Source organism: Equus quagga, chromosome 9, assembly GCF_021613505.1.
Source record: "Equus quagga isolate Etosha38 chromosome 9, UCLA_HA_Equagga_1.0, whole genome shotgun sequence".
In the NCBI taxonomy this organism is placed as follows: Eukaryota; Metazoa; Chordata; class Mammalia; order Perissodactyla; family Equidae; genus Equus; species Equus quagga.
In genome coordinates this window covers 112,690,959-112,708,553 of record NC_060275.1, presented here as the reverse complement: position 1 = coordinate 112,708,553, position 17,595 = coordinate 112,690,959, and the positions used below count along the sequence as shown (strand labels likewise).

Here is a 17,595-nt window from a genome sequence, read left to right as displayed (position 1 = left end):
AGTAATTACGATTAGGTGTTCTTGCCACTGTGCATTCTTTCCCCGAATATTACTGCCTGCTCACTCTGTGCCAGACCGTGTGCTGTCTGCTGGGGTAGTAGTGAGAAACAAGGACACGGTACTCATTCTCCTTGATTTTCCATTTTGGGAAGGAATACAGCCATTGATCAAGTCAGCTTACTCCATTGAGAATAGTGAGAGAGATGTGCAGGGCCCAAAGAGCAGGCCGACTCATCCGGTGGGAACGGAATACAAAGGCACAAAGGTTTAACGCTCTTGTTTCCTTTGCTCTTTGAGAGATTTGAGGAGTTGGGGAGGGGGCCAGGGGCCAAAATGTTCTCCTGAATCATGTAGTGTAAGTTTAGTAAATTCTCTTTTTGAAAAAAAAGTGATTGAGGCTAACTTAATAATGTTTTTCTTTTAAATTGTAATTATATATGACCTCTAAATTACATTGTTAAGTGTTAAAGTGTTTTATACTGAATTTTTTCATTTCATCAATGTGGTGGTTTTTTGTTGACACCGAATTCTAGTCTTTGGGAGTTAGATGGAACCTTAGAGGTCATATCTCATAACCCCCTCATTTGGAAGGTGAGAAGTAGAGTTTGGGCAGATGAGACCCTTTACACAGGGCAATGCAGTGACTTTGAACCACCCAGGATTATTACCGAGACTCAGCCATTGCCCTATCACCCATAGCCTCTTTGGGTTGGTGATTTCCACTGAGAGAGAGAAAAAGATGTAGATAGTAAAATGAAGATCCTGAGAAACTGTAGAGTTTCTTAATTAAGATGAACTAGTCTCCAGAAGTGTCACACTGAAATCAGATCTTCTGTTTAGAACATTTATAAATTACAACCTAATCCTTTTACCAGATGATAGAATATAGCGACAATTTTTTAAAAAAATATTTTTCTTCTCATAGATCTAGATTTCTTGGCAAATTGTACTTAATAAATTTTTTTCATTGAATGGTTAAAAGCATCACAAGACATCAAACACTGGATAGTTTTCATAGAGATTCTGATTTAGGAACTTCTTTTCCCAGGAAAGCCAAAAGGATTTTCTGGGGCCCATTTTATAAGATGCCAAAGTAATTTTAAGAGCTTATTTTTCTGTTAACGTTTTAACTCGTATATAGAGCCTAAAGACATTGGTGAGTATTTATAGCATTTAAAATATATTTGCAGGTACTTCGACCTGGTGTCTTGTGGTTTCTAAGAAATTTGAATGATCCAGATTTTAATCCAGTACAAGAAATGATCCACCTTCCCATTTATAGGCATCTCCGAAGATTTATTTTGTCAGTGGTAAGCATAACTTTTTTTGTTGTTGTAGTGAAATGTGCTACCCTTTGGAGAGATACATATATTTTTTGGTAACGGGGACTGGTAGAGTAGATTGAATAATTTATGTTTATTTAGGTCTGTGGAACTCGGTTGTCAAATAGCTATTTTATTGACTACCTTGATAAAATAAATAAAAAATTTACTAAAGCAAAAATACCTTGTAGTTCTTTAGTAGTATAATTGATTACCAAATTATGGGTTTCTGAATTACATTTAATTTGTGTTGAAGCAATGGAGATTTGTTGATACCTTCTAAATTCAATTCAGTTCAATTCACTTCTTTTTTTTAGTGAGGAAGATTGGCCCTGAGCTAAGATATATTGCCAGTCTTCCTCCTTTTGTTTGAGGAAGATTGTCACATCTGTGGCAGTCTTCTTCTCTTTTGTATGTGGGATGCCACCACAGCATGGCTCAATCAGCGGTGCGTAGGTCCATGCCTGGGATCCAAACCTGCGAACCCTGGGCCACTGAAGCAGAGCACGCAAACCTAACCACAAAGCTATCGGGCTGCCCTAAATTAAATTCTTAACAGAAGCATCTAAAAGTGTCTTTCCCACCTGAAACAAGAAATTATGTAGCTAAATCTAAGTTTTTCCAAAATAAAATTCTAAAAGCATTATTGTACTCTTTGGAAACTTTTTTAGGAATTTACATGGGTTATGTTTTATAATGGTTACAGGTGATACATTAAGTTGCAGACAATTCTCCTTCATTATGAGTTTCTAGCACTCTCCTCACATAACATGCAGTGATTATCCTCTGTGGCCCCTGTGTGAGCTCTTGTGTCCTAGAAAGAGAGAGAAAAGCAGCTGTCCCAAGAACGCATTTTTTGTGTGTGTGAGGAAGATTGGCTCTGAGCTACCATCTGTTGCCAATCTTCCTCTTTTTTTGCGTGAGGAAGATTGTCCCAGAGGTAACATCTGTGCCAGTGTTCCTCTATTTGCTATTTGGGCTGCTGACAAGTGGCGTAGGTCCACACCCTGGATCCAAACCCACGAACCTGGGCTGCTGAAGCAGAGCGCGCTGGACTTAACCACTATGCCATGGGGCCGGCCCACAGGAATGCATTCTTTGCACAGAGTGCCTCAAGTATAGTGTGTCCAGTGAGAACACTGGGGGCCCTGGTGGGTGTAGACTTGGACTGCATATTGGTTGAGTCTGTTCTGAAGTGTGTCTCTCACTGGAGTGATTTATGTTGGTGTCCTGCCCTTTTCCTTCCTGCAGATTGTCTTCGGCTCCATTGTCCTCCTGATGCTTTGGCTTCCTATACGTATAATTAAGAGTCTCCTGCCTAATTTTCTTCCGTACAATGTCATGCTCTATAGGTAAGGTTTTGAAATTTGGAAGCTTTACCAATTTAGCTCTGTTAGGGATTTGATATTCAGAGTACATACATTTAAAACATTCATTTCTTACAGATGGTGGAAATCACCTGATAGTTAAATTTTGCCATGTTCTGGATCATGTAAACATTAGTTTAGCAGTTACAGTATCCAAAGAAAGACTGACTGATTTTTCTGCAGATGAAGTGTGCCTTTGTTCAGCATTGAGATGATTATCATACCTAATGAGAGTGTGTTAGTAGCATAATCTTTATATGAAAAGCACATCATAGAGAATGCAGCCATAATTGTACGTTTAATTGTGGATTAAAAATAGGGTATAAGGCTCATAGATGGAAAACCTTTTTTGATTTAAAAACTTGTCACCTGGAAACCTAGTCTCCCCAACTCCTTCCTGTATTCCCTTTTTCAGTCTTGCATTATCCCTTCAGTCACCTAAACCAGAAATCTGCCAGGCAAATTGGATTTCTTCCTCAAATTTACTTCTAATTAGTCTTTAAATCTTGTTAATTCTGATTCTTTAAGATCTCTTATCTAATCCAATTTGATTTACCACCTACTACCTTAGTTCAGGCCTTCTCTGGTTTTCCATTTATAATCCATCCCTAATAGCCCTGCCTCTTCCTCCATAATCCGCAGTCATTTAGAATGACATACAGGACTTGGCATCATCTCAGCTGTCTTTCCAGCATTTTGTCCCAGCTCTGTCTGACTTGAATTCCACTCTCCGCCAGGCTCAACCTCCATTGAGTCTCCCCATAAATGCCTAGCTGTTCCTCGTCTCTCTCTCTCTTTGGAATGATCTTCTTTCCCACATTTGCCTGGCAAACTTTTTCTCTCTCTCCTGAAAATCTAAATCAAGGTCTTATTCTCTGAGTTTTTCCCTAACTGGAGTAAATCATCACTCTCTATGTAGTTGGGTCTGGTCATAGTGAGAACCCAGAAGTGCAGATTCTGGCTTTATATTGTTGGGATAGACCCATTTTGGTAGTCAGTTATACTTAGAAGTTTAGCTAAGTTTTTGGGCTGTATAGCAATATGTAGTCCGTTCTTCATTCAACAAAATTGAGGGCCCATTATATGCCAGGTACTTTCTATGCAGGAGGGACGTAACAGTGTGCAAACAGAATCAAGAAAAATCTCTGCCCTTGTGGAGCTTACATTTCATTGGGGCAGACAGCCATTAAAATAGGTAAAATATATAGTATGTCATAAGTGCTGTGGGGAAAAATGAAGCAGAGAAAGGGCATAGGGAGAATGGCTAGGATGGGGTTGTAGTTTAGAAGTGACTGGAGGACCTGAGAAGGTGGTAGATGAGGGAAGCCTTGAAGGAGGTGAGGAGCCACGTGGATCTCTGAAGCAGAGTGTCCTTGCAGGGGTCAGGCAAGTGCAGTGGCATTGGGGTCTGTTTGAGGAGCAGCAGGGAGGCCAGTTTGGCTGCAGTAGAAGAAGGGAAGCAAAATGGTTGGCCATGAGGTCAGAGAGGTCATGGAAAGCCACACCCTAGAGAGCCTTGTAAGCCATTATAAGCACTTTGGCTTTAGCTTGAGTGATTTGGGGAATTCTTGGAAAGGTTTGAGCAGAGGAGTGATCAGACGCTGGCTGCTATGATGAGAAGAGACTGGGTAGGGTGGCCAGGGCAGAAGCAGGAAGCCAGCTGGAGGATAATGCAGTGCTCCTGGTGAGAGGTGAGCATGGTTGAGATGAAGGAAGTAGCAGTGGAGGTAACAAAAGTGGTTAGATTTAGGATATTGTTAGGGTATAGTCAACAGGATTCTCTGGCTGTTTGAATGTGGGGTGAAAAAAAGGCGGTCAGGGATCCAAGTTTCTGTCCTGAGCACCTGAAAGGACGTAGTTGCCATTTACTGAGATGAGGAAGACTGTGGAAGAGCAAGATTAAAAAGGAAGAGTGGGAATTTGATATTGAACATGACGAATTTAAGGTGTCTAATGTCTACGTGAAACATTGAGCTGGCGCTTTGAATATATAGGTTAGCAGTTAGGGAAGATGTCAGAGCAGTACAAGGAAATTTCCAGAAAGGTGCTATTTTAAGCCACATGAGGTTGCATGCTTCCAGAGAGCACGTGTGGACAACAGGAGAGAGGACAGCGCATGGGGCCCTTCATTGTCTCCAGGTCCGGGAGATGAAAGGGGGAACCAGTGGGTCTTGGAAAAGCATTCAAGGACAAAGTCTTTTGAGCAAGGAGTGACTAATTGTGTAACGTGCTACTCATATAGCAAGTGAGGTGAGGACCAAGACCTGAGCATTGGATTGCACACCACGAAGGGCATTGGCGACGCTTGTCAGGAATAGTTTTGGTGGAGTTTGAGGGGGAAGCCTTGCTGGCTTCGGTGGAAGAGAGGTGATAAAGACAATGAGTTCATTTTATTCTTCAAGGAGTTTTCTTATCATCTCATTGAATGTTTAATATGATATAGTTATAATGGAAATAGAATTCACATTGTAAATTATGGCTCTTTGTGATTGTCTTAGTGATGCTCCAGTGAGCGAACTGTCCCTTGAGCTGCTTCTGCTGCAGGTTGTCTTGCCAGCATTACTTGAGCAGGGACACACACGGCAGTGGCTGAAGGGGCTTGTGCGAGCATGGACTGTTACTGCTGGATACTTGCTGTAAGTACAGGCAGGTGACTCGTGGGCGTGTCATTTGTGTTGGTCTAATAACCTTTCTGAAAAAGTATGTTCCATGCTCCACTCGGGAAAAATTAGTTTTTTAAAAAGACTTTGTTTCTCCTTTTTCTCCCCAAAGCCCCCTGGTACATAGTTGTATATTTGCTTTTTTAGTTGTGGGACCTTCTAGTTGTGGCATGTGGGACACCGCCTCAGCATGGCCTGATGAGCGGTGCCACGTCTGCGTGCAAGGTCCAAACCAGGGAAATCCTGGGCCGTGGAAGCAGAGTGCGTCAACTTAACCACTCGGCCACGGGGCCGGCCCCTGGAAAAATTAGTTTTAATAAGAGAGAGTTCAGTGATATCTGCAGGTGTACATAATAATTATTTCTAAAATTTTTAATTTTTCTTAATTTTGTAATCATTGTTCATCCTTTTATGGAGAATGTATGCATGTTTTTACCCTTTTACTGAGGTTTACGACTGCCCCAAGATCTTTCATTTCATTACACAGAGTAAAAATAAAAATTTTCTTAGTGCCTTAAAAACAAACCAACTTACTCTTATTTTAGAAGTCCTAACCTGGGAAATAGGCTCTTTTCAGATTTGGTTTCTCAGTCATTTAGTCAGCATGTTGCCTTTATCTTTTTCAAGGTTTATATATTATATGCTATTTAAAAGTTGAATCTTGGGGCTGGCCCAGTGGCCCAGCGGTTAAGTGCGCACGTTCCGCTTCGGCGGACCAGGGTTCACTGGTTCGGATCCCGGGTGTGGACATGGCACCGCTTGGCAAGCCATGCTCTGGTAGGCGTCCCGCATATAAAGTAGAGGAAGGTGGGCACTGATGTTGGCTCAGGGCCAGTCGTCCTCAGCAAAAAGAAAAGGATTGGCAGCAGATGTTAGCTCAGAGCTAATCTTCCTCAAAAAAAGAGAGAGAAAAAAAGTTAAATCTTTGTGATTTAAACGTTTCTTCAGAAAGTGTGTGGCATCCTGTGAATAACTTAATCTGAAGTATGCATTTGGTTGTATTTGACTGAAGATTTTTCCTTCTCTGTCTGCCCCATGTCCCTGTCGGACCCGCCTCCTTGCCCCATTTCATTTTTGTCTTGGCTGATTGGGAGGTTTTAGTTGAGCTACATGTTGGAGCAGACACAGTAGCCATCCTTAGAGAAGGAAAAAAGCTGAATTTTCCCCTTGAGATCTTCACATAGAGTATCTTGTACATTGTACTTTTTTTTTTTCAGTTACTGATTTCTTCTCAGATACTGGCTAAAGAAAACATAAAAGAGATTGAATTTATGGGGTATTCTGTAAGTTAATTAACGTTAAATTTGGAAGTTTTAATTTAAAGCATGCGCCAACCTTAGACCAGATTGAGGTAATGGTGCTACATATAGATTCTACTTGTACATTTTCTACCCTAAGTAGTAATTGCTACAAAAGTCAGTCTCATGTCTGCCATTTTATTCTGAAGTGAGAATTTTCACTGTTGTAAACTTTTTATGCAGGGATCTTCATTCCTATTTGCTGGGAGACCAGGAAGAAAATGAGAACAGTGCAAACCAACAAGTTAACAATAACCAGCACGCTCGAAATAACAACGCTATCCCTGTGGTGGGGGAAGGCCTGCATGCAGCTCACCAAGCCATACTCCAGCAGGGAGGGCCCGTCGGCTTTCAGCCTTACCGCCGGCCTTTAAACTTTCCACTCAGGGTGGGTACTGCACAGACTTAACCAGAAGTCGAGTGTTTTCAGATTTCTCTTGAGAAATTGTGGTGCTGTTATTGGTGCTGTTAGCATGTAGTCCTCTGTGTAGACATGTCTTAGAGTCTTCTAACGAGAACCTGTGTCTTTTGGTCCTCTAATATATGTAAATATCAGTAAGTTTATCAAATTTTAGAAATCGGTCCTAGTGTTGGGATTCCTGTGCTATTGCTGTGCTGTTGCTCCTTGCTGTTTGAAAGGAACAGTATGAAAGACCCTACAGCAAATGAAAAATTAACATTATTGATACATTTCAACTGTCTGTCGGGAAGTGGAATGGGCATTTTAATATTTTTTCTCCCATTTAATCCTTATCCCAATAATGTAAGGTATGAGTAATAATCTCATGTTTGCAGCTGATGAAACTGAAGACCAAATTGATTAAGGAAGGGCCTGTCCCACTGAGAGACTTTTCCCCCCAAAACTCCACCAAAACCGTTCTTGACAAGGGTTGCCACTGACCTTCATGATGTTAAATCCAGTGGTCAGGTCTTGGTCCTCATTTTCCTTCCTATATTAGCAGCATGTTACACGATTGCTCACTTCTTGCTCTGCAGAACACTTTTTTGGAAAGCCTTCAAGAATCTTCATGGAGGGGGTGATGCCTCTAGGTCTTTAAAGCTAGGAGGCCAGGCAGAGAGAAAAATAGAAGGTGGGAAGGGCATTCTAGGCTTGTGTCAGTTAGACGTGGTAGCTTTGTGACCGCAGGGAGTTGAGTGTATCTCGAGGGTAGGGGATGCAGGAGAGCTGTGGGAGATGGGGGGCTGTTGGATGAGCAGAAGGTACTTTCTGACCCAGATTAGAGAATCATGAAAGAGTTTCTCAAGCAGTGAGAGCTGACAAAGCCGCAGAGGCTCCTCTCGGAGTGTCTGTCTGTCCTTTTCAGTCTTCCCAGTGAGCTCTGCCCCTGAACTTGGGAAGACCTGTGCCTGGTAAGGTAGACAGCCAGCAGCAGTTGCACCTTTCTGTCTGGGATAGCCGCTTCCCTCCTCTCTCAGTGTGTTCCCTTTTATCTGCTCTTCTCAGTACAGGTGACCCAGCTACACATGGCTGTTTACATTTAAACTTAATTAAAAGTAAATACAATTTGTAAATATGTGAGGTGATGGATGTGTTAATTACCTTGATGGTGGGAATCCCTTCACAATGTGTATATACATCAAATCACATCGTAGACTTTAAATATATTGCAATTTTATTTGTCAGTTATACCTCAGTAAAGCTGAAAAAAGAAAAAAGTAAATTTCTTGTAGGCAACACACACACAAAGAAAATATTTCTTTTTTTTTCTTTTTTTTTTGGCTGGGAAAGATTCGCCCTGAGGTAACATCTGTTGCCCATCTTTCTCTCATTTATTTTTTCCTCCCCAGAGCTCCAGTACATAGTTGCACACTAGTTGTAAGTTCTTCTAGTTCTTTTGTGTGAGCCACCACCACAGTGTGGTTACTGACAGACGAGTGGTGTGGTTCTGCGCCCAGGAACCAAACCCGGGCTGCTGAAATGAAGTGTGCCAAAGTTTAACTGCTAGGCCATCAGGGCTGGCTCAGTAAATATAATTTAAAATTCTGTTACTCATTCATACTGACCCCATGTTAAGTGCTTGATGGCTCCTTTGTTGGGCAGTGCAGATGGAGACATTTCCATCACCACAGAAAGTTCTAATTGGACTGTGCTGTTAGAGAGTATGCTTTGCTTTCATAAAAAGATGTTTTTCATAATTTGATTAAAAAGTGAATATTTATTTTTAATAGGGAAAATTTAAGCTCATTGTTTTATTTTTAGGCTCTCAGAGTAAAAAATATATTTACTTGTTACTTGCTGACATTTTTGTTTATATGAAACAAAATGAAAATGAACACTTATTTTCTTTTTGGCTGAAATTATAGGTGATTTTACCTAAAATAAGACTTTCCTTTTTATGTGGAATGGAAGGAAACCTGGAAATGCAAATATGGGCAGTTTCTTCTTCCGGGGAAAATTGTGTTGATTCCTTCAGGGGTGTGATAAACTGTGTTGAGCACATATATATGATTTATGCAGTCTTATTTTTGCCTTGCAGATATTTTTGTTGATTGTCTTCATGTGTATAACCTTACTGATCGCCAGCCTCATCTGCCTTACTCTACCAGGTGGGAGCTCATCCTTGCTATCTGCTGATGACATTGTGAAAAGTCGCTTTGTTTATAAGTGTATATCTTGCTGTGATGTGATCTTTCATCAAATATAAACTTGAAGTAGTTTTCCCCTAATTTTTGATTGAATATGGAACATTGATCTATTTAGAGCTGTCTGTCTCATTGGACTCATTTTTATCAGAGCAGAGGGGGACAAAGTCAGGATATAATTTATGGTTCATTTTTGCAAGTAAAGTACTTTAGTTTTATTTGGCAAGTACTTTACTTGAAAAAATGTGGTCATTGAGTTTTCATGGACATTGTCCTGTTAGATTATGGGTCTTCAAAAAGTCATCTGTGCGGCTTAAGTCTTTTTTTTTTTTTTAAAGATTTTATTTTTTTCCTTTTTCTCCCCAAAGCCCCCCAGTACATAGTTGTGTATTCTTCGTTGTGGGTTCCTCTAGTTGTGGCATGTGGGACGCTGCCTCAGCGTGGTCTGACGAGCAGTGCCATGTCCGCGCCCAGGATTCGAACTGACGAAACACTGGGCCGCCTGCAGCGGAGCGCGTGAACTTAACCACTCGGCCACGGGGCCAGCCCCTTAAGTCATTTTTTTAGAGCCAGTCTTTTGATGTTAATTAACGTTTGCCCTCATTATATATGTAATTACCTTTCCAATCTGCTAATTCCTGTCGCTGGAGACCTTTATGAAGCCAGACTGTTTTCCTTTATTGTCTGGTATTCACAAATACTAATCTTTAAATTTCAGCTAAGCAACATTTCTTCATCTGACAAGTAAGGAGCTGTGGATGAATATAGTAGTTTGTCATCTTCTGCAGAGGTCAGGGGTAAATGGAGTGGAGTCCAAAGCCAATGACAAAGTGTCAGGAACAGCTTACTGGCCCCACCCTGCCAGTTAGTGTTTATATTGAGCCAGAAAATTCTAAATCATACTGATAGGTGTTAGCCACTTAAATAATCATTAAGTGAAAGATAATTTTCAGCTCTTATCAGGCCTATAAGTGTACATTGAGTTAGTGTCTTGAGTATAACACTAACTCAGTATAATTTGGTATGTCAGATTTGTATTAAGTACTTGAGCTTTCCCATGAGGGCTAAGGCCAGGAAGGAACAACTGGGAAATTTAGTTTCAAGTGAGGTTTCTAAAAAAGAAGAATGTTTTCTAATCTGTAGGAATTGTCATTTACCTTAACCTGGTAAAAACGAAGATTTTTTTTTTTTTACCATATGATGATTTTTGACGTTTAAAACTTTGCTCTTAAGCTCACTGCTCCTTATATCACACCTGTTAAAATGACAAAGTCTCATTTACCATTGGGTGCAACGTAGTAAATGTATTGCTGAGAAAACTTAGTTTCTGAGCTTTGGACAGTTTTACATTTGTGGTTTTTGTGTTCCATATTCATGTTTTTATCAGAAATACTAATACAAAGTTAACAAAAGAAGGAAACTTAGTTTTATACTTGAATGTGGCAGTAAAAGTACTTTAATTTCATTGAAGACTTACTAAATGTTTCCCAGTTAATCCAGTCCCGCCATCTAATGGAAAGAATGCAGTTATGTTTAACCACAGAAACGCTTGGTGTCATAGTACATGCTTAAGGCGGGAGGAGGCTGTTCCCCCCATAGGTTACTTGTCTGTAGCTGTAATTTAACTGATAGTGAGTTACTGCAAACTGCAAACTGACCCTGTCCTCTCAAAAACACTTGATTAGAAGTATGTGCAGTTTAGAATAAAAAGTTGGTAATTAAATTTTTTAAAACCGGCCAACCAAACAACAAGAAAAAAAGCGTTGGAGTAGAAATATATTGAGAGAACACTAGACATTTCTACAGAATTATCAGTGATCATTTTTATATCTTCAAATTAAGATGCACATGCTTTTATATTTCATGTAACATCTACATGTTTTTGCCTTTAAAAATGAGGTATTTTCACACCCATGCTGTTTCGTGAGGTTGCAAGGAAGTCTGTGGTTACCAGCATTATGGCTTGTAAGCCTTGACTGTTGAGCTTGTCTAGTTGATTGGAGGTAGTGTAGTCCAGTGGTCAAGAGCATGAGCTTTGTCCTGTAGGCCTGAGTTCAAATTCAGCCTCTACCTTTGTGTCACCTTGGTTGGGCAAGGCTCTATTGCTCTTCAAATGGAGGTGGTAGCTTGTTGGGAGGATTATTGAGATAATATATGGAAAATGCCCAGAACAGCCACTGGCTCGTGTTAGATATTCAAAAGTAACAGTCTTCTATTCAGGAGAAATCAATCCATAGAAAAATACGCTGGAAATCTGGGTTTTGCTGTTCTAGCTAGCCTTGTTAAGAAGTAACCATGGAAAGAAAGTTGCTATGTAAATGATCTTGCCTGAGAGTTAGGTTTTTGTGAATACAAAGAGAATTTTTTTTGTAATTGTTTGAGTGTGAGGCAATCCCTTAGACAACTCTCAGATCTCTTTCCCAAGCTTCAGTATATTTAGATCTTATTTTTTTCCTGAGAAAATTAATATGATATTCTTTGGTTATTGTGTTTTAAAATGTTATTGTGCCCATTTTCTTACTAAAATAAGCTTAGTTTCCTATTTTGATGAACAAGCCAATTGAAAGGAAGTTACTCTAAATTATTTGTAATATTCCTAAAAATTGAAAGTATTGACAGCACAAATAATAGAAAGTAAATTCTCCACTTTTGTCCTATTATGTGTATATTGGTTTTATTTGGTGGTAAAAACAATGAAAACAACAACTCTCTCAAGCTTTTTCAAACCTGGAAGAACAAGTAATTGGCATGGCAAGCCAGAGTGCACGTCACAGGAGAGCTCGTCCCCAGTGACTGACTGTGGTTTAGTTGTGTCTTAATCAAATAATTGCATTCTTTAGAGTTTGTGGAGTGTTTTTTCTTGGTTTTTGTTGTTAATGAAGACACTGACATATCAAAATATGATGTGTTTTTACTAATCACTTAGAATGATGAAAAATACTAGTAGTACAAAATTAGCATCAGGATTACAGTTCTCTTTACATAGTCATGTATCTCATTTATCAGACTTTCTCTTTTCAGTTTTTGCTGGCCGTTGGTTAATGTCATTTTGGACGGGGACTGCCAAAATCCATGAGCTCTACACAGCTGCCTGTGGTCTCTATGTTTGTTGGCTAACCATAAGGGCGGTGACGGTGCTGGTGGCGTGGATGCCGCAGGGGCGCAGAGTGATCTTCCAGAAGGTTAAAGAGTGGTCCCTCATGGTAGGTTTTTCTCATAACGACTGATCTTGTCTGACAGGACTAGTAGATATTTTTCCAGTCATTTCTCTAAATCTTTTCTCTTTTGCTTCTTCATTATTCTGATAGTGTCAAGAGAGTTGATTTTTTTGAGTTGGAAGGAATATTCCTTTAAGACAATAGCTTTCTAGTTCATTCTGAGAACCACAGTCAGATGTATTTCGGGGTTAAAAGAAAATCATGCTATTAAGTGACCCAGTAAGACCCTTGAGTTAGAAATGTAATTAGAAAACTTATTTTGGAGCTGGATTACATTTTTTAAGAAATAAGATGTTCTGGGGGCTGGCCCCATGGCGCAGTGGTTAAGTTCGTGTGCTCTGCTTCAGCGGCCCAGGGTTTGCTGGTTCAGATCCTGGGTGTGGACCTAGGACTGCTCATCAAGCCATGCTGTCATCAAGTCATACTGTGGCAGGCGTCCCACATATAAAGTAGAGGAAAATGGGCACAGATACTAGCTGAGGGCCAGTCTTCCTCAGCAAAAGAAGAGGAGGATTGGTGGCAGATGTTAGCTCAGGGCTAATCTTCCTTGAAAAAATTTTAAAAAAAAATTAAAAAAAGATATTCTGTAGAATTTAAAATCAATTTGTTAAAGTAGAAATTTCTTTTAATGATATTTTTTCTAAAACTTGATTTTTTGATCTATATGAATATGTAAAATCTTGACTTCATGATCAAGTCAATGTTTTTCGTGTAATTGGGATTCCTTTAATTACACAGTCTTGCTAATTCAAGAGTGTCTTGGCTAATGTGGAAGTGTAGTGAGTGATGGATATTATTCTCAATAAAGAACTTAGTTGCCACAAAGGTGGGGGAAAAGTGTCTCTGTAAGGTGTGTGGCTAAGTGTGGTGATTTATTGATTGTGTTGTTGGCTGTAGCTGGCAAATATTTTTAGGTCGCTGCTTATGCCTTTTCATTTGTGTAATCAGCTCTAATTTTGTATCTGAATTTATATTTCAATTTCACCGAAAGTTTAATATCCACTTAATAATAGTGTTGAAAGAAAAACATGAGATTCATTGCATATTATGATTGGAGGAATGTAATTGCTATTTAAGCCATAAGATAATGAGGTACTTAACTATATTTAAGTACAGAACCAACTAATAGCAGTTTGCATTTAATACTCTTCCACATCATCCAGTTGCCATGTGTAGAAGCAAGTACTGTGTCTTCACGCGTACCATGTTAGTATCTTGTTGAAACAAGTGTATTCACTGAAGCTACCTTAGGAAAAAGGGGGGTTGTCAGACGTCAAGGCCACTTTAAAGATGGATTTTTCTGTCAGGATTTTGTAGTGGCTCTTTTTTTTTTTTTAATTTTTTTTTAATTAAGGTTATGAAAGTTAACATCCTTGTGAAATTACAGTTGTACATCATTATTAGTCATGTTGTAGGTATACCACTTCACCCCTAGTGCCCTCCCCCCACCCCCTTTTCCCCTGGCAACCACCAATCAGTTCTCTTTGTCCATATGTTAACTACCACCTATGAGTGGAGTCATACAGAGTTCGTCTTTCTCTGTCTGGCTTATTTCACTCAACATAATACCCTCAAGGTCTATCCATGTTGTTGTGAATGGGACGACTTTGTCCTTTTTTATGGCTGAGTAGTATTCCATTGTATATATATACCACATCTTCTTTATCCAGTCATCAGTTGCTGGGCACTTAGGTTGGTTCCATGCTTGGCTATTGTGAATAATGCTGCGATGAAAATAGGGGTGCATGGAACTTCTGGAATTGCTGATTTCAGGTTCTTAGGATAGATACCCAGTAGTGGGATAGCTGGGTCATAGGGTATTTCTATTCTTAACTTTTTGAGGAATCTCCATACTGTTTTCCATAGTGGCTGCACCAGTTTGCATTCCCACCAACAGTGTATGAGGGTTCCCTTTTCTCCACAGCCTCTCCAACATTTGTCACTCTTGGTTTTGGATATTTTTGCCATTCTAACAGTTGTAAGGTGGTATCTTAGTGTAGTTTTGATTTGCATTTCCCTGATGATTAGTGATGATGAGCATCTTTTCATGTGCCTATTGGCCATCCGTATATCTTCTTTGGAGAAATGTCTTTTCATGTCCCCTGCCCATTTTGTAATTGGGTGGTTTGATTTTTTTATTGTTGAGTTGTGTGAGTTCTTTGTGTATTATGGAGATTAACCCTTTGTCGGATAAATAACTTGTGAATATTTTTTCCCAATTAGTGGGCTGTTTTTTTGTTTCAATCCTGTTTTCCCTTGCCTTGAAGAAGCTCTTTAGTCTGATGAAGTCCCATTTGTTTATTCTTTCTATTGTTTCCCTCATGTGAGGGGTTATGGTGTCTGAAAAGATTCTTTTGAAGCTGATGTCAAATGTAGTGGCTGTTTTTTAGTATCTCTTCTTTTCGTTTTGTGTCTACTTTGTTTTCACTTGCCACTTGGTCCAAATTCTAGAGCTGTGCTAATACAGTAGCCATGTGGCTAATGGCTACCATGTTGGACAATGTGGATGTAGGACATTTCTGTCATCATAGTAAGTTCCGTTGGACTGCACTGTTCTAGAGGGAGTCAGTTTGATCAGCTTGATTAATTACCTTAACTAGGGTTAGGCAGAGCCCTTCTTCTATACCAGCCCCCCTCAGGGGCCACCAGTCAGCTGGTGGGTGGGCCACCATTGGGTCGGAGGCTTGGGACAACCAGTAGCTTTTCTTGGACAAACAAAAGCCAACTCCTGAGAATGAGATTGAAAAAAATGGCAAAACCACCTGGTTTAGTATATGTAATAAAATTAATTTTGTAGCAAAAAATTAATTTTGTAGCAACAATGGATAGTAATTTCGTGTTTTCATTATAGCTTGAGCTTTTATAGTTCCTCATTCAAATCTTAATTAAACATGTAACACGAAATGTGTGTAAGTTGTTTAAGGTAATATATTGGTTCTGTTAGGCATCAGGTCAAAGAAGAAAAATAACTTCCAAATGGAATAAAGAGTTTGGCTAATAATCAGAAAGACTGTCTTGAGTGACGTTTCTCTCATTTCCTGATAGATAATGAAGACTTTGATAGTTGCAGTGCTCCTGGCTGGAGTCGTCCCGCTCCTCCTGGGGCTCCTGTTTGAGCTGGTTATTGTTGCTCCCTTGAGGGTTCCCTTGGATCAGACTCCTCTTTTTTACCCATGGCAGGTAAGTGTGCATCTTTTACTCGTATTTTTATTGTTTTGGAATCAGAAAAATCCTTAATTTTTTTGTTATTTTAAACAGTTTGTTTAGAAGGACTCCTTAATTTTTCCTATTCTAGGAAGCCTTGTAAAATTGATTAAACAATGCATTTTAATCTGTTGTTTCAAAATATGCAGGTCATGTAATTCCTTTAAAAGACATTACTTTATGCTGTTAAAATGTCACTAACCATTCGTTAGGCTTCACCAATATTTAAAGACACAAACTAATACATGTTGATCTTTCCACTTTTAGTTAGGGTGAGAGATCGCTTGCTCCTTTTGGCTTTGAGACTTTAACTTAAGCAGTAAGTTGTACTTTTTGAATAATTACAGCATGTTTTCCCACAAAGTCATAGGCTTATTAAAAAGAGCATTCTGAGGAAACCTATGTAGGTCACAGCAAAGGTCTTAAAGCTCACAGAAAAAGAAATTTAACTTTTCTGTAGTACTTAAAGCCAGAAGGTAACGTCATAGACCTCAAATTCTTAAGAGATATTAGGGGAAAGAGCTAGGCATCAACTTCAGTCCTTCAAAGGTTTTCCAGCCTTGTTTTTACCTTCTTTAAATATATTACAATGAATTTTCTGGAAATGAAAATTATTTGGGATATATTTCACTTCCTCTACTTTCCAGATGAAGAATTTCCACAACTTTCATTTAACAGCAAGTATTTGCTTGAGTGCTTTAATGTGCGCCAAAACCCTGTACTGTATCCCTAAGATGGAAATGGGGCTCTTGAGGACCTCTCACAGGCTGGTGGGAGGGATAGGCAGGCACACAGGTAGACTGTGCTGTGAGTGGAGCAAGCACAGGGAGCTGCGGTGTTGTGTAGCAGAGCTATCTAACCTAGCTTTGGGAGTTTCAGGTAGAGTTTTCTGTAGAAGATACTGTCTAGGACAGCCTGGTAGAGTACAGAGGAGTGGGGAAGGAAGGAAGCAATGTATTCCAGGAAGTGAGACAGAGCACGCACATGTAGGAAACTGCCTCTGATCCACTGTGCTCATAGAATGAGAGACAGAAATGAGTCATAAAGGGAAATAGTTAAGTATATATGATGCTTTTCTTGTAAGAGCTGTATTACAGCTATACAAATAGCATCCGTGATTGAGAGAAAGACATTTTTTATAGAATGAGTAGATGAAATTACAGAATTAGAAAATCACCATGTTGCAATAGTTAAAATAGTTGATTCCGGCAGGAGTGGTCAGTGGCTGCTGAACTCATCAGGTGAAAATTGATTGGTCTTCACTTACTATTGCTCTGAAGTGTTATCTCACAACTTAGTGGCTTAAAATAACCATTTATTTTACTCACAGAGTCTGAGTGTCTGTGGGTCAGAAATTAAGACAGAGCATATCAGTCTGTCTCTGCTCCACGTTTTCTGGGGCCTCAGCAGGGAAGACCCCGTGGCTGAGTGTGATTTGACACTCGAGGCTGGAATCATTTGTAGATGTCACCACTGACATGTGAGGGTTGATGCTGGTTGTCGGTTATACCCCATCTAGGCTATTGATTCGGGCCCTTGGATGTACCTGGGCTTCCTTACAGCTTGTTAGCCTCAAGTGTTTCTTACACTGCACTTCAGGGAAATGAGTGTCCCAACAAATGCAGAAGTGGCATCACCTTTTATGAACTCTTCTCAGAAGTCCTACAGCATCGCTTTGTACTACCTTCTACTGGGTACAAGCAAGTTGCAAAGAATGGCCCAGATTCAAGGGAGGGGGACATAGACTCCAACACCACTCAATAGGAGAGGAATTTGCGGGCATGTTTTGACATCACTACAATGTGGAAGTGGTTATTTGCGTGGTGGCAAAGTGTCACCTTACAGATTACTTGATATCTCAAAGGGGGAACACACAGCTTTACAGTGGAGGGGTCAGGCAGATGCTGCCTTAACCCAGTGAT

General features: G+C 39.8%; 1 protein-coding gene across 2 annotated transcripts in view; it reads left to right on the top strand.

Moving 5' to 3' along the window:
• Nucleotides 1–17,595, top strand: part of MARCHF6 (membrane associated ring-CH-type finger 6) — an 82,673-nt gene that overhangs the window by 51,222 nt on the left and 13,856 nt on the right. For both annotated transcript variants that reach the window (XM_046672431.1, XM_046672430.1), the window contains exons 16-22: nucleotides 1,191–1,310; nucleotides 2,574–2,674; nucleotides 5,188–5,325; nucleotides 6,831–7,035; nucleotides 9,146–9,215; nucleotides 12,273–12,454; nucleotides 15,515–15,649. In XM_046672431.1, coding sequence (XP_046528387.1) covers nucleotides 1,191–1,310; nucleotides 2,574–2,674; nucleotides 5,188–5,325; nucleotides 6,831–7,035; nucleotides 9,146–9,215; nucleotides 12,273–12,454; nucleotides 15,515–15,649 — 951 coding nt within the window. The remainder of the gene's footprint in view (nucleotides 1–1,190; nucleotides 1,311–2,573; nucleotides 2,675–5,187; nucleotides 5,326–6,830; nucleotides 7,036–9,145; nucleotides 9,216–12,272; nucleotides 12,455–15,514; nucleotides 15,650–17,595) is intronic.